Source organism: Anser anser (assembly GCF_964211835.1).
Source record: "Anser anser genome assembly, chromosome: 1".
NCBI classification, from domain to species: Eukaryota; Metazoa; Chordata; class Aves; order Anseriformes; family Anatidae; genus Anser; species Anser anser.
The window spans coordinates 73,283,262-73,308,302 of NC_139720.1; the positions used below are offsets into that span (position 1 = coordinate 73,283,262).

The 25,041-nt window shown below is 40.7% G+C and overlaps 2 protein-coding genes across 15 annotated transcripts in view; one reads left to right on the top strand and one right to left on the bottom strand.

The window, feature by feature from the left end:
• ATXN10 (ataxin 10) overlaps positions 1-25,041 on the bottom strand; it is a 117,689-nt gene that overhangs the window by 83,085 nt on the left and 9,563 nt on the right. The window lies entirely within an intron of this gene.
• Positions 157-25,005, top strand: LOC310890857 (endogenous retrovirus group FC1 Env polyprotein-like). 6 transcript variants are annotated; one of them, XR_014577335.1, is made up of 2 exons: positions 157-10,746; positions 21,529-25,005. XR_014577335.1 is itself a non-coding variant. In XM_083819334.1 (2 exons), exon 2 carries the CDS (start codon positions 15,423-15,425, stop codon positions 16,545-16,547), a length of 1,125 nt encoding a protein of 374 aa, XP_083675460.1. In that variant the 5' UTR covers positions 10,137-10,746; positions 14,403-15,422; the 3' UTR covers positions 16,548-18,899. The 6 variants fall into 6 exon arrangements, 4 of the variants coding, with proteins under 4 accessions (XP_083675460.1, XP_083675461.1, XP_083675462.1 ...); XR_014577336.1 differs by having other exon boundaries at positions 157-10,693; XM_083819334.1 differs by lacking the exon at positions 21,529-25,005 and adding an exon at positions 14,403-18,899 and having other exon boundaries at positions 10,137-10,746.

The window sequence follows — 25,041 nt, forward strand, 5'->3', positions numbered from 1 at the left end:
ACACACAAATATCGGATAGGTCGCATTTATATCCAAAGATGATTTCACATAAAATGTACTAACCTAGTACCAATACCAGCTAACTACTTTTGATCTGAGCACTGAAAAGCTATACACTGGCATTTACATTTAAAAAAGTGTGTGTGTGTAGGGGGGGGGGGGGGGGGGGCACAAAAACAATAAAGCAACTAATTGTTAATTCATAGCATGAGTCACAGGTATGCATGAGTTAAAAAAAAACAAAAAATAACACACTACAATAAAAGTGAAGTATTGCATTCCTAATGTTGGAAGTTTTTTTGTAGCATTCAACTTGCATGCTTCTCTAGTTTGTTTTGCATCTGGTGGACTTGAATGCTGCAACACATCATCCAACTGTGCTTAGAAATCTCTAGAATAAATTTACTGCTTTTCTCCTCTCCAATAGCTCATTGTCCTTTCAGCAAAAACAACAAAAATCAAGAAGTTGATTATTAGGTCAGAGTTTATTACACAGTATACCAGCTGAAACAATGTTGCTATGCATTTAATAATATTTTCTGAAAAAGAGGGAAAAAAAGACTATTTCACTTTTTTCCTGAAAGCTTACAGATCTTTATGAAGCTAAAAATGATTGCCAAACACTCTTTCCAGCATTAGCTATTATTTAGGAAATACTGCTCAAAACAATTATACAACAGTGTGTCCTTTCCATAGGAACGATTTCTTTAACACCTAAGTCCATCCCCCTAGCCGTTGGTATCTATAAGCACTGACTTTAACAAATGATTCTGTATCTACATGCACAGCTAAATTTTAATTTAAAAAAAAAAGTTACACTGTGTGTGGTCAACAAGACTATTTTTAAGCTGATGGTCAACCACTGCAAAATTACATGTACTAAGATTAAACTTCTGATAAACAGATTAACCCCAGAGTTGAAGTTTTTCCCCCATTGAGATTTCAATGGTTCCTATAAAAGCAGGATGTTCTTTAGCAAATGCAAATACTCAGATTACACATTGCTTTCACAACCAGCCTGCATTGGTTATGGAGGATTTTCTAGGTTCTACAAAAAAAAACTCTTTATAAAACAGGGCAACACGTACAATGGGAAACATTTTTCCTAATGTATTTTGGTATGTTTGTCTACATGTAAACTGATGTTTTAGAATCACTCAGTACCATCCATGGAACAGGTGAGTCAATTGGTATTATACAGCTCTGCACAAGGATAGCTTAAATGCACTACAGCAGCTCAGTACCTTCAAGAACATAGATCCATTTTTTCCTTTCAGTCTCTTACAATCATGTACAAACTGAATCAAACTATAGTACACATTTTTCACTTAATTATAATGCAGTACTACCCAGACAGTCTGAAAAACAGATGTGAAGATTTCACAGGCCTGACCCTGCATCTTGCTCCTTACACTTCAAAAGTAATTTCAAAGCATCATTTTCATTTGCAGAATCAGATGAAAACAAATACTTGAAGTTATTCACACATTTAAGCATCATGTTTTAAAAGTAATACACTGTTTCCTTCTGCTCCACATTATTAGGTGATAATATTTCCAAAAAAGTTACCGAAGTTCCAGTACTGAAGTTAAATGCTTGGTAGCAATAAATTCTTCTGTTAACAAGATTAAATGGAATTTCCCCCCCACAGCCTTCCTGACTGGGCTACTACACACAAACATTATGTTATTATGCAACATATTTTGTTGTAGTGGATATTATTTAGAAGTTTATATTCATACGTGTTTTTTAGGTCCTCCCTACAGAAAGCAAGTTTTTTTCCTGGTGAGTAATTAGAATTGTGTTTTGAATTCCTACTACCTGTTCTCTAGTCGGGAGCAAAGAACCTGTAAACACGCACACCAATCACTTCGAAAAACCCTGACCTCACCTACAGAAACTTGTAACAGTCATGAGAAGAGATTTTCTTTTCTTTTTATTTGGGGCAGACAGCACAGATAGCTATAAATACATTACTTAGTCTTTTGCTTTCCTCGCTCATCAGAAAGGCCATCTATGTAATGAATTGTCCAATCGTAAACTGGCATTACGTAAGCATATAAAATAAATCCAATCCAAGCATGTATGAAGACATACAACATCAAATGCCAGGCTGCAAACATAAGGCTAGTGAACTTGCAAATCTCTTAATGTTTTGCTAGCCATTAGCTATGCATGAAGAGATAGTCGGTGTGCCCTCTCTACCCTGGCTGCATGCACAAAGATTTACAAGTCACCACCTGCTGACAAACTGCACACCTTTTAAGAAGCCTGTGAGCTTTGCAAATCTGATTTGTGGACTGTAAGACATAACATAGACCTCCTTCCATTGTTTGTAAACAATTGCAATATGTTTTGTGATATGTCACTATCACTGGAAAAATAAAACCTTCAACTCAGCATAAGGTGTAGACCTCCATTAATATAAAATGTTAGTTTCCACCACTATCATCCAGTCATTGCTTTGTTTCCTTGTGGCTGCAAGTTAAAGCAACTTCCAGCCATAAAAAGAGTTATTTGCCTCTTCACCACCATGAATCATACCACAAATACTGATGAAAATGTATTTTCCTTGGAAAACAGTCTGTCTAGACTACTCAAAATAAATGTACAATACCTATACGGGCTCTGTCATTTAAAGTTATTAAAATAGTGCTTAGTATTTTACTTCTGTAAATAAAATGAACATCTAGCTACTGATTATATTTCTGCCTCGATCGTACTGCACTTGCTGCAATGCAGCCTAATAACCCATTTTTACCATCTGTGGAATACCAAGAATGTTGTGTTTAAAAAGTTTCTGGTCCCACTCTATCTCCTCCACCTTGAAAAGAAAACAAGACTTAATTTTTTTCTTTCCTTCAGAAATGCCAACTCTAATATTAACAGAACATTATGTTCAGTAACTGGACAATAATTCTGGTTTTGAAAGATAAGGGTCTAGGCAAAAGATCAACTTTTTTTTTCTTTTTTTTTTTTTTTGCCACAAAGGAGAATGTGCCTCAAAACAAACAGGAAAAAAAACATGCTTTGCAAATGAAAAGTTACAAGTGAATTAGAAGGGAGCTGGAAGCAATTGTTAGACAACGAAATTAGTCTCTAACATGAACTAAGTTCTAACAAGATCTCAGAATGGTAGATTCCAAAGATTGTATTTGTGCATTTACCAGGAAAAGAGTCAGTTGGACAGTCTACTGCCTACCATGAAATCAGTTTGATACTAATTCTGATTCATACAGCACTAGCAAAAGCTTATTAAATACAATGACTGGACTGTCCTCTTTACGTTCTGTTATTTTAATTGCACTGTTTTATTTTTAGAAAGAAAAAAATAAAGTACATTAATTTCTTTAAAAACTTATCTATTGAAGTCTAAAGGCATAATAAATGGGACTCCTGTTATAACCCCAGAAGTAGCAAAAACACATGCTTGAGATTACTCTCCTATGTAAAGTAAAACATATGTAAGTGCTTGCAGACTTGGGAATTGTATTTATAAGCTTCCTACATGCATCAGGATGTAAAATCTTTTTTTTTTTTTTTTGGTTCAACCTAAAAGTTGAGTCTAAATCTAACCATGTCTCTTTAAAGAGCCTGCTCCAGCAAAATCAGCAAGTTTGAAGTCCTGGGGAGTCTCAACCTGGACTTAAACCATGCCAGGAAACCAAGAAAAATAACAAAAAAGACTGGCCACCCACTATGCGTTATTTGTGGCATCTAACCATATGACACACTACTACATGATACCTTGCACAGGTCTAAAAAATAAAAGGAAATGATTAAAATCTAAAGTACTAACCAAGATTATGACCAAACGTCTCAAATTATTGTTACTATGATTGTTATTTTTGATGGCATACTGTAGACATCATTTCGTTTAAACCAAAATTTCCATTCAAGTGCTTACATTTTCTTTAGAAGAGTTAAATGATCTTTTTCTATGGAAAGGATATCAGACTTTTTTCTACCTTGAACCACTTATATTGTATATTTGGGTAATAACAGATCATGGTCCTTTTGTAATAGGCAGAGATCAACAAATAAACTTACATTTGGCATAGTTACTTCCATATCCACTTTAATACACAGCAACTGTTTTCATGTACATGTTTTTTGGGCATTACATTTTTATACACATTTAAAGGTTACTTGCTTCTTCTCATCTTCTTGTTACGGTCCCTTCCATATCCCACAACATCAAGTATGCCCAGAGCATGGAAGAAGGGGAATGAACCTGATGTCCTCTGGCACAAATCTTGACACTTCTTCCCTTCTACACTGGCAGTAGAAAGAATTATCATTAAGAAGAGATGGAGAGGCACGAGGCATTTCTCTCACAGCACAAAACTGTTAAAGGAAAGGATGCTGCAGAATGAAAGAGTTTCATAGCTTGTATCTCAAAGGCCACAGTTACAAACAGCCCCTTCCCTTTCCATCAGAATCATGCTCATGTACCTGGAGAGTCTGGAATTTGTGACACAGCTGTGATAATCATAAGGTTTGAAGGATGTCACGGTGAGCTTTTATATAATTTTAACTACTTGGATTTTGATACAAACATGCAACAGTTTATCCAAAGACATGCAGACGCCTCACATTCTTTTTGCCTGGATCATCCTCCAGTTCCCTTCCATCCCCATACATCTTCACTTTCTCTGCACGAAGGACAGCACTCTTGGACATCTGCAGAAGACTCTTTAGAAAGGGCCCTTCCTCAGTAAAAGTGAAAACAACTAAATATAACATAGACAGAAGAAATTTAAGACACTCTATCTTTGGGAAGCTGTCGGCATTAAAAGACTTGTTTGCCCTGTTCTTCCCATCTTGATCTTGAAGTCCTGGTTGGGAAAAAACAAACAACAACAACAAAATCTTTCTGCGGTCATATCCCGTAATACCATAATGTAATCTTAAATGTAAAGGTATCCTTTATTTCTTCTCCTGCTTCTCCTTCATCACAACCACAAGACTGGAAAGAAGCATGTGGCCCACACTATACAAATCATTGGAAATAACCCCAGGATCCTGTCCAAAGCGTAGCGGCAGGTTATGAAATAAAGACTGGCTCCTCTCTGATATAGAGTGAAGCTAGTAACACAGGCACCAAGCAGATGCCGCAATGTCAGACCATCAGAACTATGATGGCCCGGTTCGTGCTAGAGCTTCCCATGCAGCTGCTGATTCAGCATAGGATATGAGAGCAGAGTAGAAACACCACAGCCTTTTTACCTAAAGAAAGAGACAGGGAAAAGTTTTGTACCCATAATAGAAAAACTATTTTTTTCCACACCTTTACCTTTACAGTAAACCAATGGTCACCATGTTAAATCTACAGATATTTCTGTAAGTTTTGATTCACGTGTATTCATGCCCTGCCTCATTATGAATCTTTCGGACATATTTGCTGGTAGGGTAGGGTATAGCAAAGAGAAAAGTAGGAAGGAAGGGAGGGAGGAAGGAAAGGGCTTACAGAACACCGCGTTTAAAAGTCCACCGAAATACAGACACTGCTGTTCATTTTAAGCCTCAACCAAAGTAACCAGAAACCATTCTAATTAAATAGACATCAGCAAACTCCCATTTCCTTTGTGCTTCCAGTGGATATCAATCCACATTTTAAAACCACTGTGCATGTGTCATAAATCAGCAACATCTTGGCAAGCTATGCTAGAAAGCCTCCAAATTGCAGGAGCAAGAAAAAAGAAATAAAAACACGAAAAAAACCCTACACACACACACACACAAAAAAAAAGCTATACACAATGCCCAAGAGCAACTAGCAACTAGAAAAAGGAACCCTACAAGGTATCCCACTGATCTACTTGTTACCATTTAAGGATAGATGGATACCATTTAAGGATAGATAAGCTCAGATTAGTCTCTTTCTTCGAAGGAGCTGAATGATCGGCATCAACCCTAAAAGTCACTGTCTGCTGTCCTACCAGTACAGCAATTAAAAAGAATTTCCATGAACACCAGGGAAACATCAGTTTGATCATCAGGACAATCAACACCACACTGTTGGAAAGCACTAGCTTTTTTCTGTCACTGTTACAAAGACTGTTTTCTATTACATCCAATTCAAGCATGTCAGACAGGTGAACCTCTCAAGGTAACACAGTTTAAACTAGTCAATCACTGCAGAAGCAACAGGAATCATGTGGAGAATCAGGCCCAAAGTAGGAGGGGAAAAAAAAGGGAAAAGGGTAGGTATAAAGGGCCACTGGACTCAAACTCGGTAGGAAATTTACATCAGAATTAGGAAAAGGGTGGTGGTTTTTTTTGTTGGTGGTGGTGTTTTTGTTTGTTCTTTTTTTATAAGAAAGCAAGAGTGGAGTTTCCTATGTTCGGACACAAGATTGAACAACTACAATTGCTAGTGGTGTCAGGAGTCTAGAAGTGATTCAGGTCCTCCTCAGGCTTCTGTTCTCAGGTTAAAAGCTCCATCCACTCTCCCCACCCCTCCTTTTTTCTCATCAGCATAAGAAAATATTGTATTTAAATAGTGTCCCTTGTCCTAAACCTGCCTTTTGTCAATGCATTTAAACTTCCTCTCCTCAAACCTCATTCCGCTCAAAGTGTTACAAAATAAGAGAAAGAAATTAAGGCACACGTAAAGTTTCCATATTAATACTAGAAGTCACAGCCACGCCATGTGAACGAACCCAGAGGTTATCATGCTGAAAACAATGCAGCACTGACATTTACTCAGAATGACAGTTATTGCTGTCTTACACAGATGCAGTTTACTGTGCGAGACAGGCCAGGCACAGTGATTAAAATCCAGGCCCTCGAGGAGCACGGCAGCCCTGCACAGGGAATTTGTGCCTCACACACTGCACAAGATTCAAAGCGTGCAAGTCCCACTACGCAGTACAAGAGTTAAACCCACAGCACCAGCAGCTGAAGAACTGCAGGCAGAGACAATACTACATACACAAGAGCTAAAGAGAATTCAGCGTTTGCGAACTCATGACAATTCTGACGTGTAGTAGTCCAGGTTTGGCTTTTTCCTTTCTGTGGACAGCTGAAAGAGGTGTAAAAACTGGCTCTTATTTTGCAGTTCCTGAAAAAAAGCCAAAGAACAAAGACCTGGAACAAAGACCTGAACCAAAGGCCACCCAAGTCAGAGTCCTTCCACTGCCTTTAACGGATTTTGGATCAAACTGTAAAGACAGAGATCCTTCCCATCCACCAAAGGTGACATCATGGTGACATACCTAAGAAGGGTGAAATTTGCATGGCTGTCATCTTTGCAGTAGATGTTCTGAAGACAGACATTTAATTAAAAAGCTGTGAAAATATTCACCAAAAACACAGCACAGAGAATAGTTCTAAAGTTAAAACAGTCGTACAGGCAGGACTGAAGGTGTTGTGTTTTGTTTTTTTTTCTACACCTGGTAACTTAAAATCACCCAGCAGAAAAAAGGCCTAAGTCCTCCCTGTACCATTAACTAGCAAAGGGGCAACTGTCTGTCATTGGAAAACCTCATACTTGCCTCATAGCATAGATGTTTCTGGGAGATGCTCACAGTCACCTTTCAAAAGTACCCAGACACACATTTGATTTTGAAAAAAAAATAAAGATTAATGAGTTTAACACAAAGAAACAAAAAAACAAACAAACAAACAAAAAAAAACCAATACCAAGAGAACAAACCAATTGCTTAAAACTTTCCTTTTTGGTAAAGTAGTAAAATGCTCTGAGCTATAATAATTAGGGGATAGCAAAACTCTAAAAACGCAGGATTTTTTAAAGCTATGGAAATATGAGACTAAAATCCCAATACAAGTGCAAATAGCAGTTTACGTCTACCAGATAGTGTATCAACTGATTGTTAGGGCATACACTCTGCAAATGCTACAAAGACCATGAATATCCCAATATTATTTTTACAGACTGGAAAAACACAAAGGCCAAAAACAACACCAATAACTCAAATAAAAACTCTTGCTTATGTTTACATAAAAGTTTGATGAGTATAATATATTCATCACACTCCCACAATTATTCCCCGAAAATACTATAAATATTATTTTGACAATGTAATTATAGTTTTTACTTTAACAGTGGCAGCAAAGTACTGGCACCATTCCCCTACACAAAAAGCCTAGACAGACAAAGCAAAGATCACACATGGAAACTGGCAACTCTTAAGATCAGGGCTGCCTCTTATTTATACAACTAAAAAAAGTCTGTTTAAATTAAAACCTGGTTTATTTAGATTGTAGAACATAAGTAGCTTAATTGTGCTAAGGGTAAGCAAAAGGAAACCCCAAACAAAAAAATAAATAAATGGAGGTGAAGATTTTTAAATTCTCTTTTCCTCTGAGCAACTAAGGCCTGTTCCATTCACGGTGCTTTTGGGAAATTAACCCCATGGATTGTGAACCCATTCAGGAACCTCTCTTTCCCACTTCCTCTCCCTTGAAAGAAAAGCTAATATGACTATGTGCTTAAATTGATAAATTTCAGCTATCAACAATTCAGTATTTTTGACCCTGCAAGACAAGTAAAATGGTTCAAGTTTTGTAAGCATCTACTCTCTTGTTCCATGTAAATCAGCACATATTTGACTTGCACAACAAATTTGCAGCATATTCATTTCCAAGATTTGCTCACAAAAAAAAAAAAAAAAGAAAGAAAGAAACCACAAAACAAACAAACCCAACAACACACACAGAGAGTTTTGTCTACTCCTCCAGAGATAAATATAGAGGGCATAGATGTAGGAAGAGAGGAAGGATTAGCTTTAAGAAGGACAGGCCTGTTGGTTTAAATTTAGTAGCTATTGTGTTTGAGAATCTCCAGGATACAATTGAGAAGTTGCATCTTCTCCAACTGTAGTTACATTACAATCAAAGCCATATAACCAAGTCTGTGTGGAGACGCTTGATGTTAAAACAGCGAGAAGAGGGGGAAAAAAAAAAAGAGGTCTCACTGGGTGAGCACTGGATCTTTGCTCTACTATTAAGTCTGTCCAGTAAAATTTCACTGCTGCATTATGCTTTCCAAGCATATTTAAAAAATATATTTATTTTTCATATATAATATAAAATGCAATCAGTAATTTGGAAATTAAACTGTTCAGTGCAACGCGATTAAAGAACTACAGAAAGCAGTGAAAGCAGAACGCAAATTTTTTAAAGACTAAAACAGGAACATGAAAGATACTGAACAGGAAATAAAACAGAAGCACAACAGATAAGAGACAAACTTCTTTGGTCAATATTGGCATACAGTAAAAAATATTTAGGCTCTGTATTTGACTGTTCTGTTTCTCTTTCCTATTAAAGTACATTGTTGAATGACCAGTAATTCCAAATTATGAGGTATAGGAAAAAAACGAGAAAGTATCAAAAATAAGCCATAGTTTGTTAAAACTCTTAGGCCAGTTATGTAAGCCCTAAATGTCCTGATTTTCAAACTAATTGTTTCTGCACATGAACTAGTTGGATACTTTCTGAAAAAGTCTGAGTATTTACTTCCAGCTCATTTTCCTATTGCCAAGATATAATATTTTTAATGGGACGAAAAAAACTGCTGCTGAGGCGGACTGGCTTGCAGGGGAAGAAAATAAATAAGTAAATAAATAAATAGATTAATAAAAATTGACAAAATTCCAAGAGCAATTAAGGACACAGGACTTCCCATATAAAAATGTAAAAAGGAAAACCAATTTAGTGTTCTTTGGCAGATTTGAGAATGTCACCTTCCTCTGCTTTTCCATACCCTTGAAATTAACCAGTCTCTGTTTTTCAGTGCAATTCCGATTTCCAAATGGCTGACTGCAGATTTAGGAATGGGTTAGAAGAAAGAAACAGCTCATGTTTAATTTTACTCTAAGAGAGGACAGAACTAAAAGGTTTATTTCTTCTCACCTTTCTTGAGGAAGTAGAAATCAATTGAATCAGTAACTGATACTAATTTATTTTTGTTTTCAGGAATACTTTTGCAAAGATAACAACTGTAAGTTTCTTGTTTTATTCTCAAACTCTCTTCAAGAAAAAAATAAATGATTAAACAATCTGTTCTATAAGCCCTTGAAAATGACTTCCGATTGTGGGAATAGAAATGTTGTTTTTGCAGTGTTACATTGTATAGAAGGAAGGAATGTGGTATTGAGATATGCTTACAATGATAAGAAAGCTCAGCAGGTGACCTCCTAAAATGCAGACAACCAGACTCCTTAGAGCAATCAGGTGAAAATCACTATGTTAAGTCAAGCCAGATAAGGGGAGAAAACATTACCATCTCAAAAACAGGCCGGCAACTGAAGGCCAGGCATTGTCTGTGAAGCATCAGATAGATTGTGAACCTGGATTACCCACTCCAGTGGGGAAACAGGGGAGGGGCCTGTCATCAAAAAGTATATAAACTGTGTTTTGGAACTAGTAGGGGCGCTCTCCTGCTTGTGGGCCGCCCGCCATTGCAATCGCGAATAAATTACTACTTCACTGAGATCCTCGCCTGAGCCTAAGTTATTGGCTACGGAGTGTTTCTCACAATTTGGGGGCTCGTCCGGGAGCCAGTCACCTACCGGGGAGCCCCACCGCCGCAGCAGCAGGAAGGCATGCCCCGCTGATTTCAGCGGTCCTGTGCATCAATGGTGGCGGTTCTGCGGAGAGCTGACAGAGGGCCCGAGACTGATTAAAGAGGCAGGATCCGTGAAGTAGTGGGGAAAGGAAGAAGGTAGGCACTCTGGGTTTTAAGAATTGATCCGGTAACTCTGTGCACAGACCAAGGTAAGAAATATTAAGTATTGCCTTGGGGGTCGGGTGAGACTCTGTGTGATGTGTGATGTGTGATTGAGACGTACTTTTGTACGAAGCGAGTGTGGAGTCCTGATCCGCGGTTCCGTAACTCCGTGAGGGGCGCGGCCGGAGACGGACGAAGCGTGAGATAAGGGAGAGAAAGGAAGAGTCTCGGGAAATTTGGTGTATGGTAAGCCCTTGCACGGGGTAGTGCTTAGCAATACACCAGGGAAATTTGGTGTGCGGTAAGCCTCGCACGGGAAAGTGCTTGGCAGTACACCAGGGAAATTTGGTGTACAGTAATCCTTGCACGGGGAAGTGCTTGGCAGTACACCAGGGAATCTGGTAAACTCATAGGTGTGCGGTAGCCCTTGCACGGGGAAGTGCTTGGCAGTACACCCCCATTTTCCAGAATAGGAAAAATGGGAAATATGAGTTCCAGGGGACAGGGAGATATCCCTGGGGGAGTGCCTACCGAAAGTTCTTCCTGAAGAATGATAAGAAATTGGAAAAATAATCTCAAAATTGGAGGAGATGGTAAAAAAAAAAAAAAGGTTAAATATTGTGTATTAGTCTGGACAAAAGAACCAATTAAGGAAACAGCAGTATTTTGGCCAAAATACGGGCCTGATGAAAATTCAGGCTTTAAATTTATGTGTAAACAATAAGATTCCTTTTTTTTTGGAGGAGGAGCCAAGTTATGCTCCCTATAATCCTAATATTGCACCGGTGGCAGCAGCAGTCGCTCCAGGAAAGGAGACAGGGACTGCAGTTAACGCTGTCCCTAGAGAAGAGCGTACTCTAGGCTCTGGCAAGAATTAGAACAAGGTAGAAGAGGTACTGATAATTTTGCCTTCCCTGATACTAACAGTACTAGCACTAACTGTGTATCCTCTTAAGTGAACTTCCCCCCCTCCTTACCAGCAGAGAGGTTAGGAGTTTCCTAGGACCAAACTTATACTCTTGGGGGGGGGAATTATGTATATAAATATGTTGTTTACAGGGAAAGAAACGGGAATGATCAGGAGGAGAGCTGCTATACAAAAATGGGAAAGAACTCATCCTCCAGGACCAGGGGTAATACTGGCAGGGCAGAAATAACCACTTGCCGATCCTGGCTGGAAGAATAATAGTGTGCAACACAGAAATCATATGAGAGACTTGGGGTCAGAATGAGAAAGTACTTGGGGATGAATCCTGAGGACCCGGTATCCCAAGGGCTCTTGAAAGTTCATTTTGTGATTGAAGCCTGGCAAGATGCACAGAAAATGCTCCAGAAGGTGGGGGGATGTAGTGAACAGTCACTGGGGGGCCCTCCTGTGGGAGGCCCTGAACGTGTGTGTCAAGAGGGGAGATGAGAAGGAAAAGCAGAGAGTGAAACTAATGGTATTGACAGTGTAGTAGGTAGTGAGGCAGAGGGTTGGAGAAAGAGGAAGAAAATCTTCAGGGGGAGTCAGGGCCAGGATGGAAAAAGAGGGGAAGAGAGATGAAGGAATGGCAGGCAAGGAAAGCTACCCGTGTTGCGGCCTGAATCTTAGCAGGGACAGGCTTTGATGGGATGTTTTAAGTGTGGGCAGGCTGGCCACTTCAGGTAGGAATATCCGGAGTGGAAGAAGGAGGAGAGAAGGAAAATGGGATGAGGGAGAAAGGTATGGAATTAAGCTGGCTAATGACTGAGACTTTGGAGGAAGTACAGGCTGGAGAAAGATAGGAAGAAGTGTTAAAAAGGGTTATTAAAGGTGTTAAAGGTGTGGTATGTAATGTTTGACAGAGCTGTTTTTTGAATGAGTTGGGAAAGTTGAATGAGCAGGGAAAGAGGATGTAGGCATTATCTAAGTAACCGTCTAGAAGTTTTGGTATATTTGCTGTGGTGTTTGGTCAGTTTCCCAAGTATCGAGGGGGGGGGGGGGGGGGGGGGGGGGGGGCAGCCTGCTCCACCAGGGGCCTCTCCACAGGCCGCAGGGGGCTTCGGCTCCGGCGCCTGGAGCACCTCCACCCCCTCCTTCTGAGCTGACTTTGGTGTCTGCGGGGAGGTTTCTCACTCCTCGCTCTCCCAGCTGCTGTTGAGCAGCAGGTTTTTGTTTGTTTGTTTGTTTGTTTTCGTGGATGTGCTCTCACGGAGGCACGGACTGTGTTGCTCATGGCTTGGCTCTGGGCAGCGGTGGGCCCCTCTGGGGCCGGATGAAATTGTCCCTTATCTGCCGCGGGGTGGCTTCTGGATTCTCCTCGTGGGGGCTGCCACTGCAGCCCCCTCCCGAACCTTGCCATCAAACACAATACACAGGGGCAGCTAGGTCATTACTGGCCTGTAAAGTATCAGGGATTAAATTAACTAATGAAACCCTAAAAGTGATGGGGGTAGAAGGGGCTGGGATAACAGTGCCACCTTTGGGGGATACCAAGCTGAGACTAGGGGATAAAATGATCTCTGGGCAATTATTGTATGTACCCAAGGCAGGGACTAACTTGTTGGGAAGGGATTTGATGATGAAATTGGGCATTCAAATAGTAAATTGGTAGACTGGAATAACAGTGGTATTAATGGAGTGCTCTCAGGCCCTGAGAGCAAAGATATATTCACCTCTGACTGGAAAGACTCTGAAGTGGGGGCGGAAGCAACAATACATATGGACAGTTTTATCTCAGGGGGTTTACAGGGCCACCGATTTATTTGGGCAAAGTTCTAGAACAGATGTTGGAGCAATTCCAACCTCCCAAGGAGGAATTTCTATTACAAAATGTGTATGATCGTTTATTGTCAGGACAGGAGAAAACAGTTGTGAAGGAAGCTACTAACAAGCTATTCAACTTTCTGGGAAAGCAGGGCTTGGGAGTATTGAAAAATAAATTACAATACGTAGAAAGAGAAGTCAGGTGTTTAAGGCATCTAATGTCTGATGGAAAACTGAGAATAAATCCAGAGAGGATTCAGGGAATTGTTGAAAACTAAGAAAGAACTAAAAAGTTTTTAAGAGAGATTTCTTTAAGGAATCAGGAGCCACGAAGTCTGAGGGAAAATGGATACTCCCTGATGGGAGAGAAATGCTGAATAAAGCACCAATGAGGCAAATATGATGTTTTACATCAAGAGAGTCATTGGGAGATGCAAGCAATGTGTGATGTTGTGCTAAGAAAGTATGTCTGTGTAGGAATATACACTTCAGTGAAGCAAATATGCAGAGGATGTACCATATGTCAAAAGGCAAATAAAAAGGTCATTTGTAACTAACCTAGAGGGGGACGGGAGCCAGGGATTCGACCTTTACAAAGTATACAGGTAGACTTTACTGAGTTACGTAAAGGAGGGAGATTTAAGTACTTGTTTGTCCTAATTGACCACGTGACTGGATGGGTGTAAGCTTTCCCCTCTGTATCTGCCACTGCAAACACGGTGGCTAAGGTATCACCGGAGCAAATAGTCCCTAGATATGGGATAGCTGAAAACATTGATTCAGATCAAGGAAGTCATTTCACTTCACAAGTACTGCAAGGGTTAATGCAGGCTTTAGAGATTGAGTGGGCTTTTCACACCCCCTGGCACCCCTCCTCTTCTGGGAAGGCAAAGCGAATGAACCAGACATTAAAGAAGCAATTAACTAAATTAGTGTTAAAAACCCAACTTCCTTGGGTAAAATGTTTACTTTTAGCACTCCTACAGGTTCAAACAGCACCAAGAAATGATATAGGAATTTCACCGTATGAGATGCTGTTCGGATTACCCTATCTGGGCAGAAGGGATGAGATACCACAATTCGAAACAAGAGAGTTTTCTTAAGAACTGTATTCTGGGGTTGTCCTCTTCTTTGTCATTTCTCAGGACCCGTGGGAAATCGGGTCCTGATTCAGACCTGGAAAGGATCAACTCCGGCCCGAATGGGAAGGACACTTCCAAGTACTACTAACCACTGAAACAGCCATAGGAACTGCGGAAAAAGGTTGGACTCGCTATACTCGAGTGAAGGCATCCATCGACCCTAGTACCTGGGAAGCTGTTCCTACAGAAGACTTGTTGGAAGCTGAAATCGAAGAGAAAAATCTCATAGTGGACTCTGAGCGGGATAAAAGCTTACAATTGTAAACTAACCTTTTATTTTCACAGGTAACTAATGAGTATGACTTGTGATTGAGAGAAAGGACTGGCCTATAGTGAATTGAAGTGTTCCCAAGGGGGGTTTGTTATGGTAGTAGTGTATATCTTATTCTTTGTATTGATAATTATTTGGAAACCTAAGGTTTAAAAATAATGACAGGGAAAAATCAATTATTAATTTTGTTTTTAGTGATTGATCTGTCATGTTTGATGCTTGTGAGGTGTTAGCTTGTGGAGATTTAAATACCCAACGACAATTGAGCAGAGAGAACAAATAACTGGTAGAGACCCAACAGCCAGATTGAGAATAGCTGTATGGAAACGATCCTCTATTGCCATCAGAGAAAGGGAGAAACTCAAGGAGAAAACAGGAGAGAAAACAGGAGGCCCTCTTTGAAATGCGGCAGTTCAAACATTTGAGATTGAAACAGGGTATGGGGATGTGAATGCCTGGATAGCATGGGTCAAATATACTGTCCAGAGTCTCAACCATAGCAATTGCTCTGCTTGTGCCTCGGGATGACCGATTGCCCAGATAGTGCCCTGCCCATTGGGGTGGACCAAGGATTCCCAGGGAATGCGATGGATGATTGCATTGTACCAAGAAAAGACTGCCTGGGGAAATGAGGCCTGTAAGTCTCTCTCTTTACTATTCCCTTCCTTGTGTGATAGCAATATCAGGGTTCCCCCTGCATTCTCCACAGCTATAGGTTACCATACAGCTCGCCTCTCACGGCAGGGTGTGAGTGCTACCCAGCATCTGGGAGAATTTGCCTTGTGCACGAGGACCTTGAATGCTACCAAGGACTTGATGGGAAACTGCTCAAGACTTGAGATCCCCAGGGCAGATCTCTGGTGGTACTGTGGAGGGAAGATCTTACGGTCCATCCTGCCATCTAACTGGGGAGGCACTTGTGCACTTGTTCAATTAGCTATACCCTTCACCCTGGCATTTGAAAGAGAAACATCACAAATACCCAGAAGAAGTAAAAGAAGCTTAGGAGTATCATTTGATGATAGAGCGTACATAGATTCTATTGGGGTGCCTAGAGGAGTTCCTGATGAACATAAAGCCAGGAATCAAATTGCTGCAGGGTTTGAGTCACTGTTCTGGTGGGTAACAATTAATAAAAATGTGGATTGGATTAATTATATCTATTATAATCAGCAGAGATTCATAAACTATACAAGAGATGCGATGAGAGGAATCGCTGAACAACTAGATGCCACCAGCAAAATGGCTTGGGAAAACAGAATAACATTAGATATGATTCTTGCGGAGAAAGATGGTGTGTGCGTGATGCTGGGCAACCGTTGTTGTACTTTTATCCCTAACAGTACTGCCCCGGATGGCACAGTAACTAGAGCATTGCAAGGGCTTACCACCCTTGCCAATGAATTGGCAGAAAACTCAGGAACAGACACTTCCATCACAGGATGGTTGAAATCTTGGTTTGGTAAATGGAAAGGGATGGTAGTGTCCATATTTACATCCTTGATTGTAGTAGCAGGAGTTTTGACAGCCATTGGTTGTTGCATTATCCCCTGTGTAAGGGGACTTGTCCAGCGGTTAATTGAAACTGCACTTTTGAAACAAATGACCATGGATCCACCACCCTACTCAGATAAGATGATGATATTAGAGGAAATGGAAAGCAAAGAAAGTGAAGAAGAGGAAGACATCTACCAGATTACATCTTAGAGAAAAATTTTGCAAAAATCAACAAATTATAAAAAGAGAAAAGGGGGGAATTGTGGGAATAGAAATGTTGTTTTTGCAGTGTTACATTGTATAGAAGGAAGGAATGTGGTATTGAGATATGCTTACAGTGATAAGAAAGCTCAGCAGGTGACCTCCTAAAATGCAGACAACCAGACTCCTTAGAGCAATCAGGTGAAAATCACTATGTTAAGTCAAGCCAGATAAGGGGAGAAAACATTACCATCTCAAAAACAGGCCGGCAACTGAAGGCCAGGCATTGTCTGTGAAGCATCAGATAGATTGTGAACCTGGATTACCCACTCCAGTGGGGAAACAGGGGAGGGGCCTGTCATCAAAAAGTATATAAACTGTGTTTTGGAACTAGTAGGGGCGCTCTCCTGCTTGTGGGGCGCCCGCCATTGCAATCGCGAATAAATTACTACTTCACTGAGATCCTCGCCTGAGCCTAAGTTATTGGCTACGGAGTGTTTCTCACACATTTAAAAACTTTTTAAAAAAGGATAAGATATCCAGTGCAGCTCATGGGAATTTTTGATCTCCTCTTCCCCACTTCTTTCTAAGGATCCTTCATAACTAAATGTCAACAGGGTTTTCCATCCTACTTGGACATGTACACCTTATAATTAAGTGGTGTTTTAACACAACATGTCCTCACCTTTATAAAGAAATTACACAGAAATTCTTTGATTACAAAGAAGTCAAATCTCTCTTGCTCAATAGTGTGACGTTCTCTTTCTGCAGACCTCAGGAAAAGGGTTTTGTTTTGTTATTTCACTAAAGATGAAATCCTTCCATCCCATCTGGCTTTTGCAAGAAATAATGCACCTGGGAGCTATATATAGCCTAGGTTACATTACTACTTATTCTTCTAGCACACACACCATTATGCATTTGTTTTTTTTTTTAATCTATAAAGGAGCAATGCTTTAATTTCTACAGTGTTCCAAACTCAAAGGTTACTTATTGCCATTTATTCTGCAAAGTAGTTCTCTTCAGCACTGACAGATTAAAACATACTAAAGTACTTTCCAACGCACTTTCTTCCTACACTATGACGAACCCAAAAGGCAGCAATGGGTCAAGAGCAACTGTTTTTTTTGATTAAATGAAAGAAAATACATATGATGACTGATCAGGTCCAAATCACTCTGAGCACTGAAAGAACATTGGCTGAAGCTGAACCCAAACAATTATAAATGCTGGTGGCAGGCAGAGGGGAAAAAAACAAACAAACAAACAAACAAAACACCAAAACAAAACTAAAAAAAAAAAAAAAGAGCTCACACACCAAAGATTTCAGATTCAGTGTGGTGGTCTTTACCTGAACAGCACCACAGGCCTTCTCCTCTTCTGCTCAAAGCAAGAAACATTTCTTTAGAGTTCCCCTGCAAGTATGTGGCATTTGAGGGTACTTTAAAACCATTTCAAACAAGATATTCTGTATTTCCCCCACACCTACCCTCAAGAACAGAGGTGTCAACAGGTGTTAGACATTTTATAGTCATATTGCTAAACCTCCTACCAGAAAATGCTCAAGTTACTATAGTAAGTGCAGTATTAAAAGTCTACATAGAGTCGTCTTTCATCACTGTCTTTACAGGAATGTTTTAAGTGCTGTTCTGAATAGAGCAGCTATAGCAGCTTAGCTACATCTGAGTGCTTTTCAGAAACTTGGAAGCAAAGACAAATTCCTGTACAAGGATCCGACCTCATCATCCACTATAATTTACCCTGCATTTCTGGACGTGACATTAAGATGAGCAAGCAAACCTTCGTACTACAGCTAACACATCTGGACACGGATTTTGACAGAACTCTCCAGGTGTACCCATGGCAACTGCTGTTAATACTCTCCTGTTAATGCATGTTTATGCAAAAAACGCTGGTTGGTTAAGATCCGTACAAACTTCGAGGCATGGCATCAACTCAGCATACCAATAACAATACCTATGCTACTTGGTTTAAAGCTAGCCCGAGCATCACCATCAGCCTGGAAATAAGGAATGCAGGTCTAAGGCTCAGAGCACCTCTCTCAGGCACACACGAACAGTGCAGCATTGCTCAGTGGCTGACACAGTGCTGTTACACTCAGTTCTGTTCCAAGTACAATCAGCTCATTCAGAGAACTTGCACAACAAATTGTCCCTCACAGGGTAGCAATCAGGCAGTGCCTTTTCATCCAAGAGGACAGCAAAGTATTTTGGCAGTTAAATACTTTTAGGCAATTAGGTTGGAATTCAAAGCACGTTCTTCAGCATCTGCAATATTTTGAAGTGGTGAAAGGTATTTACAAACAATAAGATTAAAGCACCTTCTGTCAAAAAAAAAAAAGTCACTGAAAGGATCAGCCTATTGAACGTAAGTTTGCTTCAAAACAGGCATGCCCTCACTGCAATTTATCCAGGAGAAACAAAACAAAAAAAAAATCCCTTTTTCCCCAGATTTCAGAGATGAATCCTACATCCAGACTTCACTCTGGAATCTGAAGATACATCATCCTGACAAACCTCAATATACCTTCCCACAGGTCTGCTAGATTTTATTGGAAAGTTTTAAGATTTGCCATAGGAAAAAGGAAAAAAAAGTCTCCTAACCAAACCAAGACACATGCTATGAAGTGAAGGAGATTTTCTATTTGGGCTTCTGACAAGGATATTTCCTATGTCTGCTGCAATCCCTAACATACTGAACTAGTTCTTAGCTCTTAAGAGATCTGGGTCTGCTTAAGTTCAGTTAAAGTTCATCTGGCAGCTTCATCAGCCTGCTCTTCTGGCTAGTGTTCTTGGTCTTTGTACCCACAGCAGAAAAAAGCTTGTTATGATGAAGCTATTTTTAAAAATAAATAAATAAATAAAACAAAAGAGATGTGGAGAGGGTACTATGGAAATGCTACTAAACCTATACTCTGTAGAGATATTTTTTCACAAGACTATTTAGTAAAAATTTAAAGAATTTATTACCTATTTCTTGGAAGATCATGTCTCAGATCAGTTAATCAGGAAACAAATGGACCCTCTTGCATACAGAATTTCCACAAGTAAGTATAGTTCCTGTATTTTCAATCACTATTCAAATTAATTCTCAACTGGGAACAGGAGGGCAACATTTGTTATCTCATCTGTCTTCCCACCAGCAACGTCCCAAGCTTCACAATCTAAAAAGTTGTGCCACCTTACACAATCTCCCACTTCCTAAGCTCATTGCATATAGTTTTAAGAACACCAAGGACCAGTTTTCAGATACTGCCGATGAAATACATCACTTCCATTTCTCTCTGCATGACTAGGAAGTTCTGTCTCTAAGAGAGAAGGAGGAAGGACTGCCAGAGCAGTAAGAAAACAGCACAGTTACAAGTATGTGTGACTTATCTGACACGGATCTGTCTTGACCCTACATAGAAGGGCTACAAATCACTGAACAGTTGTTTAGCGTCCTTGCCCTGCAACTCCCTACACTCATCTAATTGTTGGATTTCACTGTGCTTGCTACTACTTAAAGAAGTTTCCCTTCTCCAATTGCAACAAAATATAAATTGATCAACACAAATTACAACTGTGTAATTTAAGGAAATACAAGACAAATTAGGCTATGGAGTGCAACTAAAAGTGTGGGAATAAAAATGTTTTTGCAGAGTTACATTGTTTAAAGGTAAGGAATGGGGTATTGAGATATGCTTGCAGTGGTAAGAAAACTAAGCAGGCGACCTTGTAAAATGCAGACAACCAGACTCCTTAGGACAATTAGGTGAAAATCACAGTGTTAAGTCAAGTCAGATAAGTGAAGAAACATTACCACTTCAAACAGTAAAAAAGTCAAAAGAAATCTGAAATTTAACAGGCCGGCAACTGAAGGCCATGCATTGTCTGTGAAGCATCAGATAGATTGTGAACCTGGATTACCCACTCCAGTGGGGAAACAGGGGAGGGGCCTGTCATCAAAAAGTACATAAACTGTGTTTTGGAACTAGTGGGTGCGCTCCTGCTTGTGGGACGCCCGCCATTGCAATCACAAATAAATCACTACTTCACTGAGATCCTCGCCTGAGCCTAAGTTATTGGCTACGGAGTGTTTCTCACAATTTGGGGGCTCGTCCGGGATCCAGTCACCTACTGGGGAGCCCCACTGCCACAGCAGCAGGAAGGCATGCCCTGCTGATTTCAGCGGTCCTGTGCATCAATGGTGGCGGTTCTGCGGAGAGCTGACAGAGGGCCCGAGACTGATTAAAGAGGCAGGATCCATGAAGTAGTGGGGAAGGGAAGAAGGTAGGCACTCCGGGTTTAAGAATTGATCCGGTAACTCTGTGCACAGACCAAGGTAAGAAATATTAAGTATTGCCTTGGGGGTCGGGTGAGACTCTGTGTGACGTGTGATTGAGACATACTTTTGTACGAGTGTGGGGTCCTGATCCGCGGTTCCATAGCTCCGTGAGGGGCGCAGCTGGAGACGGACGAAGCATGAGATAAGAGAGAGAAAGGAAAAGTCTCGGGAAATTTGGAGTACGGTAAGCCCTTGCACAGGGAAGTGCTTGGCAGTACACCAGGGAATCTGGTAAACTCATAGGTGTGCGGTAGCCCTTGCACGGGGAAGTGCTTGGCAGTACACCCCCATTTTCCAGAACTGGAACGTTAGCGTGTGGTACCCTGCAGGAGGGAAATTTCTGTAGCAGCACACTGACAAGGGCTAGGAAAAATGGGAAAATATGAGTTCCAGGGGACAGGCAGATATATCCCTGGGAGAGTGCCTACTGACAGTTCTTCCTGAAGAATGATAAGAAATTGGAAAAAGAATCTCAAAATTAGAGATGATTAAAAAAAAAAATAATAATGGTTAAATATTGTGTATCAGTCTGGACAAAAGAACCAATTAAGGAAACAGCAGTATTTTGGCCAAAATATGGGTCTGATGAAAATTCAGGCTTTAAATTTGTACGTAAACAATAAGATTCCTTTTTTTTTTTCAGAGAAGGAGCCGAGTTATGCTCCCTATAATCCTAATATTGCACCGGTGGCAGCAGCAGTCGCTCCAGGAAGGGAGACAGGGACTGCAATTAACGCTGTCCCTAGAGAAGAGCGTACTCTAGGCTCAAAAAAAGTAAACAAGATTAGGAAGTAAGAACAATCGAAGAATGGCAACAATCAGCTATCTGTAAGCAACACTGTAAGTGAAAGGTCTAAAAATGCTCTTTTAGTATACGTATTAAAAAGAAAGAAGAATTATTACAGGGATGGTTGGCTCACAGGTGGAACTGGATTATCTTTATGTGCCATATTGAGGAATTAACTAGTTATTTTTAGACTATCTGAGGCCTTAGAGAGTTACTCCAGGAAAGACATACTAATTTACCTTCAGTTTTTCTGGCCCATTGCCTCAATGGCGTAACATGTACATCTTTTTCCACATCTGGACAGGAGAAGTACATTACAAGCATACAGGAATTTATCTAGCGTTTTATTGAAGAAAAAGAATGTGATGCACTGGTGTCGTGGTTTTACCCTTCTGGGCAGCTGAACTCCACCACAACTGATCTCTCACTGTACCTCCTCAAAGGAAGACGGGGAGAAAATACAATGGAAAAGGGCTCAAAAGTTGAGAAAAGGACAGGGAGATCACTCATCAGTTACTGTCACAAGCAAACCAGACTCAACGTAGGGAGATTAATGGAATTTATTGCCTATCACTAACAGATTAGAGCAGTGAGAAAATAAAAGCAAACTAACTCCTCCCCTCCCTCCTCATCCACCCTCTTCTACCTCCATCCCCTGAGTGGCACAGGGGAATGGGGGCTGCGATCAGTCCCTAACACTGCATATCCACCACTCCTTCACGGTCACTCCCTTCTCCTGCTCCACGTGGGGTCCCTCCCATGGGATTCCGTCCTTCCCAAACTGATCCTGCGGTGGCATCCCACAGGTAGCAGCTCTTCAAGAACTGCTCCAACATGGCTCCATACCACGGGGTCCATCCGTCAGGAGCAAACTGCTCCAGCACGGGTCCCCACAGGCAGCAGCTCCCCCCAGATCCTCTGCTCCTGCATGGGTTCCTCTCCACGGGCTGCAGCTCCGGCCCGGGGCCTGCTCCTGCGGGGGCTCTCCATGGGCCGCAGCCTCCTCCAGGCCACATCCACCTGTTCCACCGGGGGCTCCTCCATGGGCTGCAGCGTGTAGATCTGCTGCATGTGGGACCCATGAATTGCAGGGGGACAGCCTGCTCCACCAGGGGCCTCTCCACAGGCCGCAGGGGAACTTCTGCTCCAGTCCCTGGAGCACCTCCTGCCCTCCTTCTGCACTGACCTTGGGGTCTGCAAGGCTGCTTCTCACTCTTCTCTCCCAGCTGCTGTAGCCCAGTAGTTTTTTCCCTTTATTCAATCTGCTCCCACAGATGCACAACTAACATCACTCATTAGCTTGGTTCTGGCCAGCAGCAGGTCCCTTCGGAGCTGCGTGGAACTGGCTCTGATCTGAAATGGAGAAGCTGCTGGGCTCTGCTCACAGAGGCCACCCCTGCACCCCCCTGCTACCAAGCCCTCACCACATAAACCCAATACAGCTGAAAATTTGCGGCAGGGTTGTCTCAGTAAAGATAATGAATATTAACCATGTATATCATAAGTGGGCTTAAGATAAACTATTAAAAATAAGTTATTTTATAAAAATAAGGGTTTTTTTCCTAGCAGAGAAGGTGTAAAGAAGTCTAGATTTAATTGAACAAATCTTAGAAATTTTTTAATCATAGCTCGTTGTGGTGCATCTCCTATTTTTTGCTGCTTTGATCACTAATATATCATCCTAACAGGCATTTCTTCCCCTCCCTGAGAACCACCACACTGGTTACAGTACTAGCCAAGGCATATATATACTTTATTTCATTTCTTTTTTTATCCATCATAAATTGTAAATATATTGAAATTTCCTTCAAAAATTACCATACCACTCAGAGACTTAATGGTTACCAATGGATAAAAGAGTGAAAACAAATCACAGATCAGGTTAAAAGATTTTTTCAGTCTGCATCAAGATTTTTCAATCTCTCTTCTTCATAAATACAATAAAGTTGGAAGTTCAAATGTATTTAGCCTACAATGACATGGTTTGGGAAGTTTTCACACAGAACAAACTGAAACTTTACTTAGTGTTGTTCACTCTGCAACACAGAATTACTTCTTTATCCTTTTATTTTATGTAGACTGTTGCTATGGAAGCAACTTGAAGGTTTTTAAAAGACCTTAAGGATATAAACAGACATGAAGATTGATCATCAGATTCAAGCACCAATTTAAACAAAGAAACAGGACACATACCCAGATGAACAACTTGAAATGTTCTGCTTAACACCTTATTATCTGCTAGAACAAAATATACATGGGACTCTTTGCCTTGTGACCTTATTTCCCCACATGAAATACAAGGAGAAGAACGATGAAGCAGAAATATAGTTAATAAATACAGTAACACTAATTTCATGGGTTTCTTGTTTCAACAATGTTTTCGAAGTCCAATTTCAGAATTTACCACATTTTTTGAATGTATAGCTAATAATCCACTGTTGAATATAACCGTTAACTTCTGAAGCACACCCAATGGAAGGAGATTAAGGTAGTGCCTAAAGCTCATTACAGATATTTCCCAACACGATCAATACTACATACGGTATCACATGAACCAACTATTTGGGGTCAATATATCAAAAATTAGTTGTAATTCAAACTCATTTTGTCATATAAATCCTATGTTGAATGGCTATGTAGTGTAACAGCCACAAAACACTTTTTTATGGAATTATTGTTAACAACCTTCTGGTCAATTTCCCACCCCCTAGTTCTCAGTGGTGTTAAAAATGTTTTAAAACATCCTCTAGCTAGGAAAAGGAGTCTGAAGCAGTTACTCAAGTTGCTGTGTTTTTCCCCCTCTTTTCTTTTCTGCTGAATACCATTCACTGCTGCTTGCTCAGATCCCAACAGAAAGGGAACAGCACATGTCCATACAATAGCTCATAATGGAGGCATCAGCTGCCACAAAACTGAGGGGAAAACCTCATGCCATGTAAGTACCCAACAAAAGGCACATCCCACTCTCCTCCAGATGCTGTGGGGAACCACTGATTCCACACTACAACTCCTGATGCTGTGAATAAGCTGAAGGTGGGAAGTCCAATTCTCCAGGACAGCCTTTCAATCTTACTGCTGTCAATGACCATACTACAGACAATTTCATGCTGGGCAATACCAGCTACCTAGTTCCTATCACTTTTCCTTTTCTCCTACTGGTCTACAAAGGGGTTCACAATCGTTCGTCAGGACACTCTTGGCCTTCATGCCTTTTCCTGGGCAAGACTGACTCTGTGACACAGCTTGAGAGTCACTCCTCTTCACATTCATCGAGCAAACACTCCTTCTGCCATCCAGAGGATTTAGTCCTTGTCCTCCTCCACTGAAGGACTGTGCTTGCATTACCAGTCTGCCCCTGGAAGAAGGATT

Bases quoted from the DNA above. Each gene is read 5' to 3' on its own strand.
- LOC310890857 (XM_083819334.1), top strand. From the start codon at position 15,423: ATGCGATGGATGATTGCATTGTACCAAGAAAAGACTGCCTGGGGAAAT.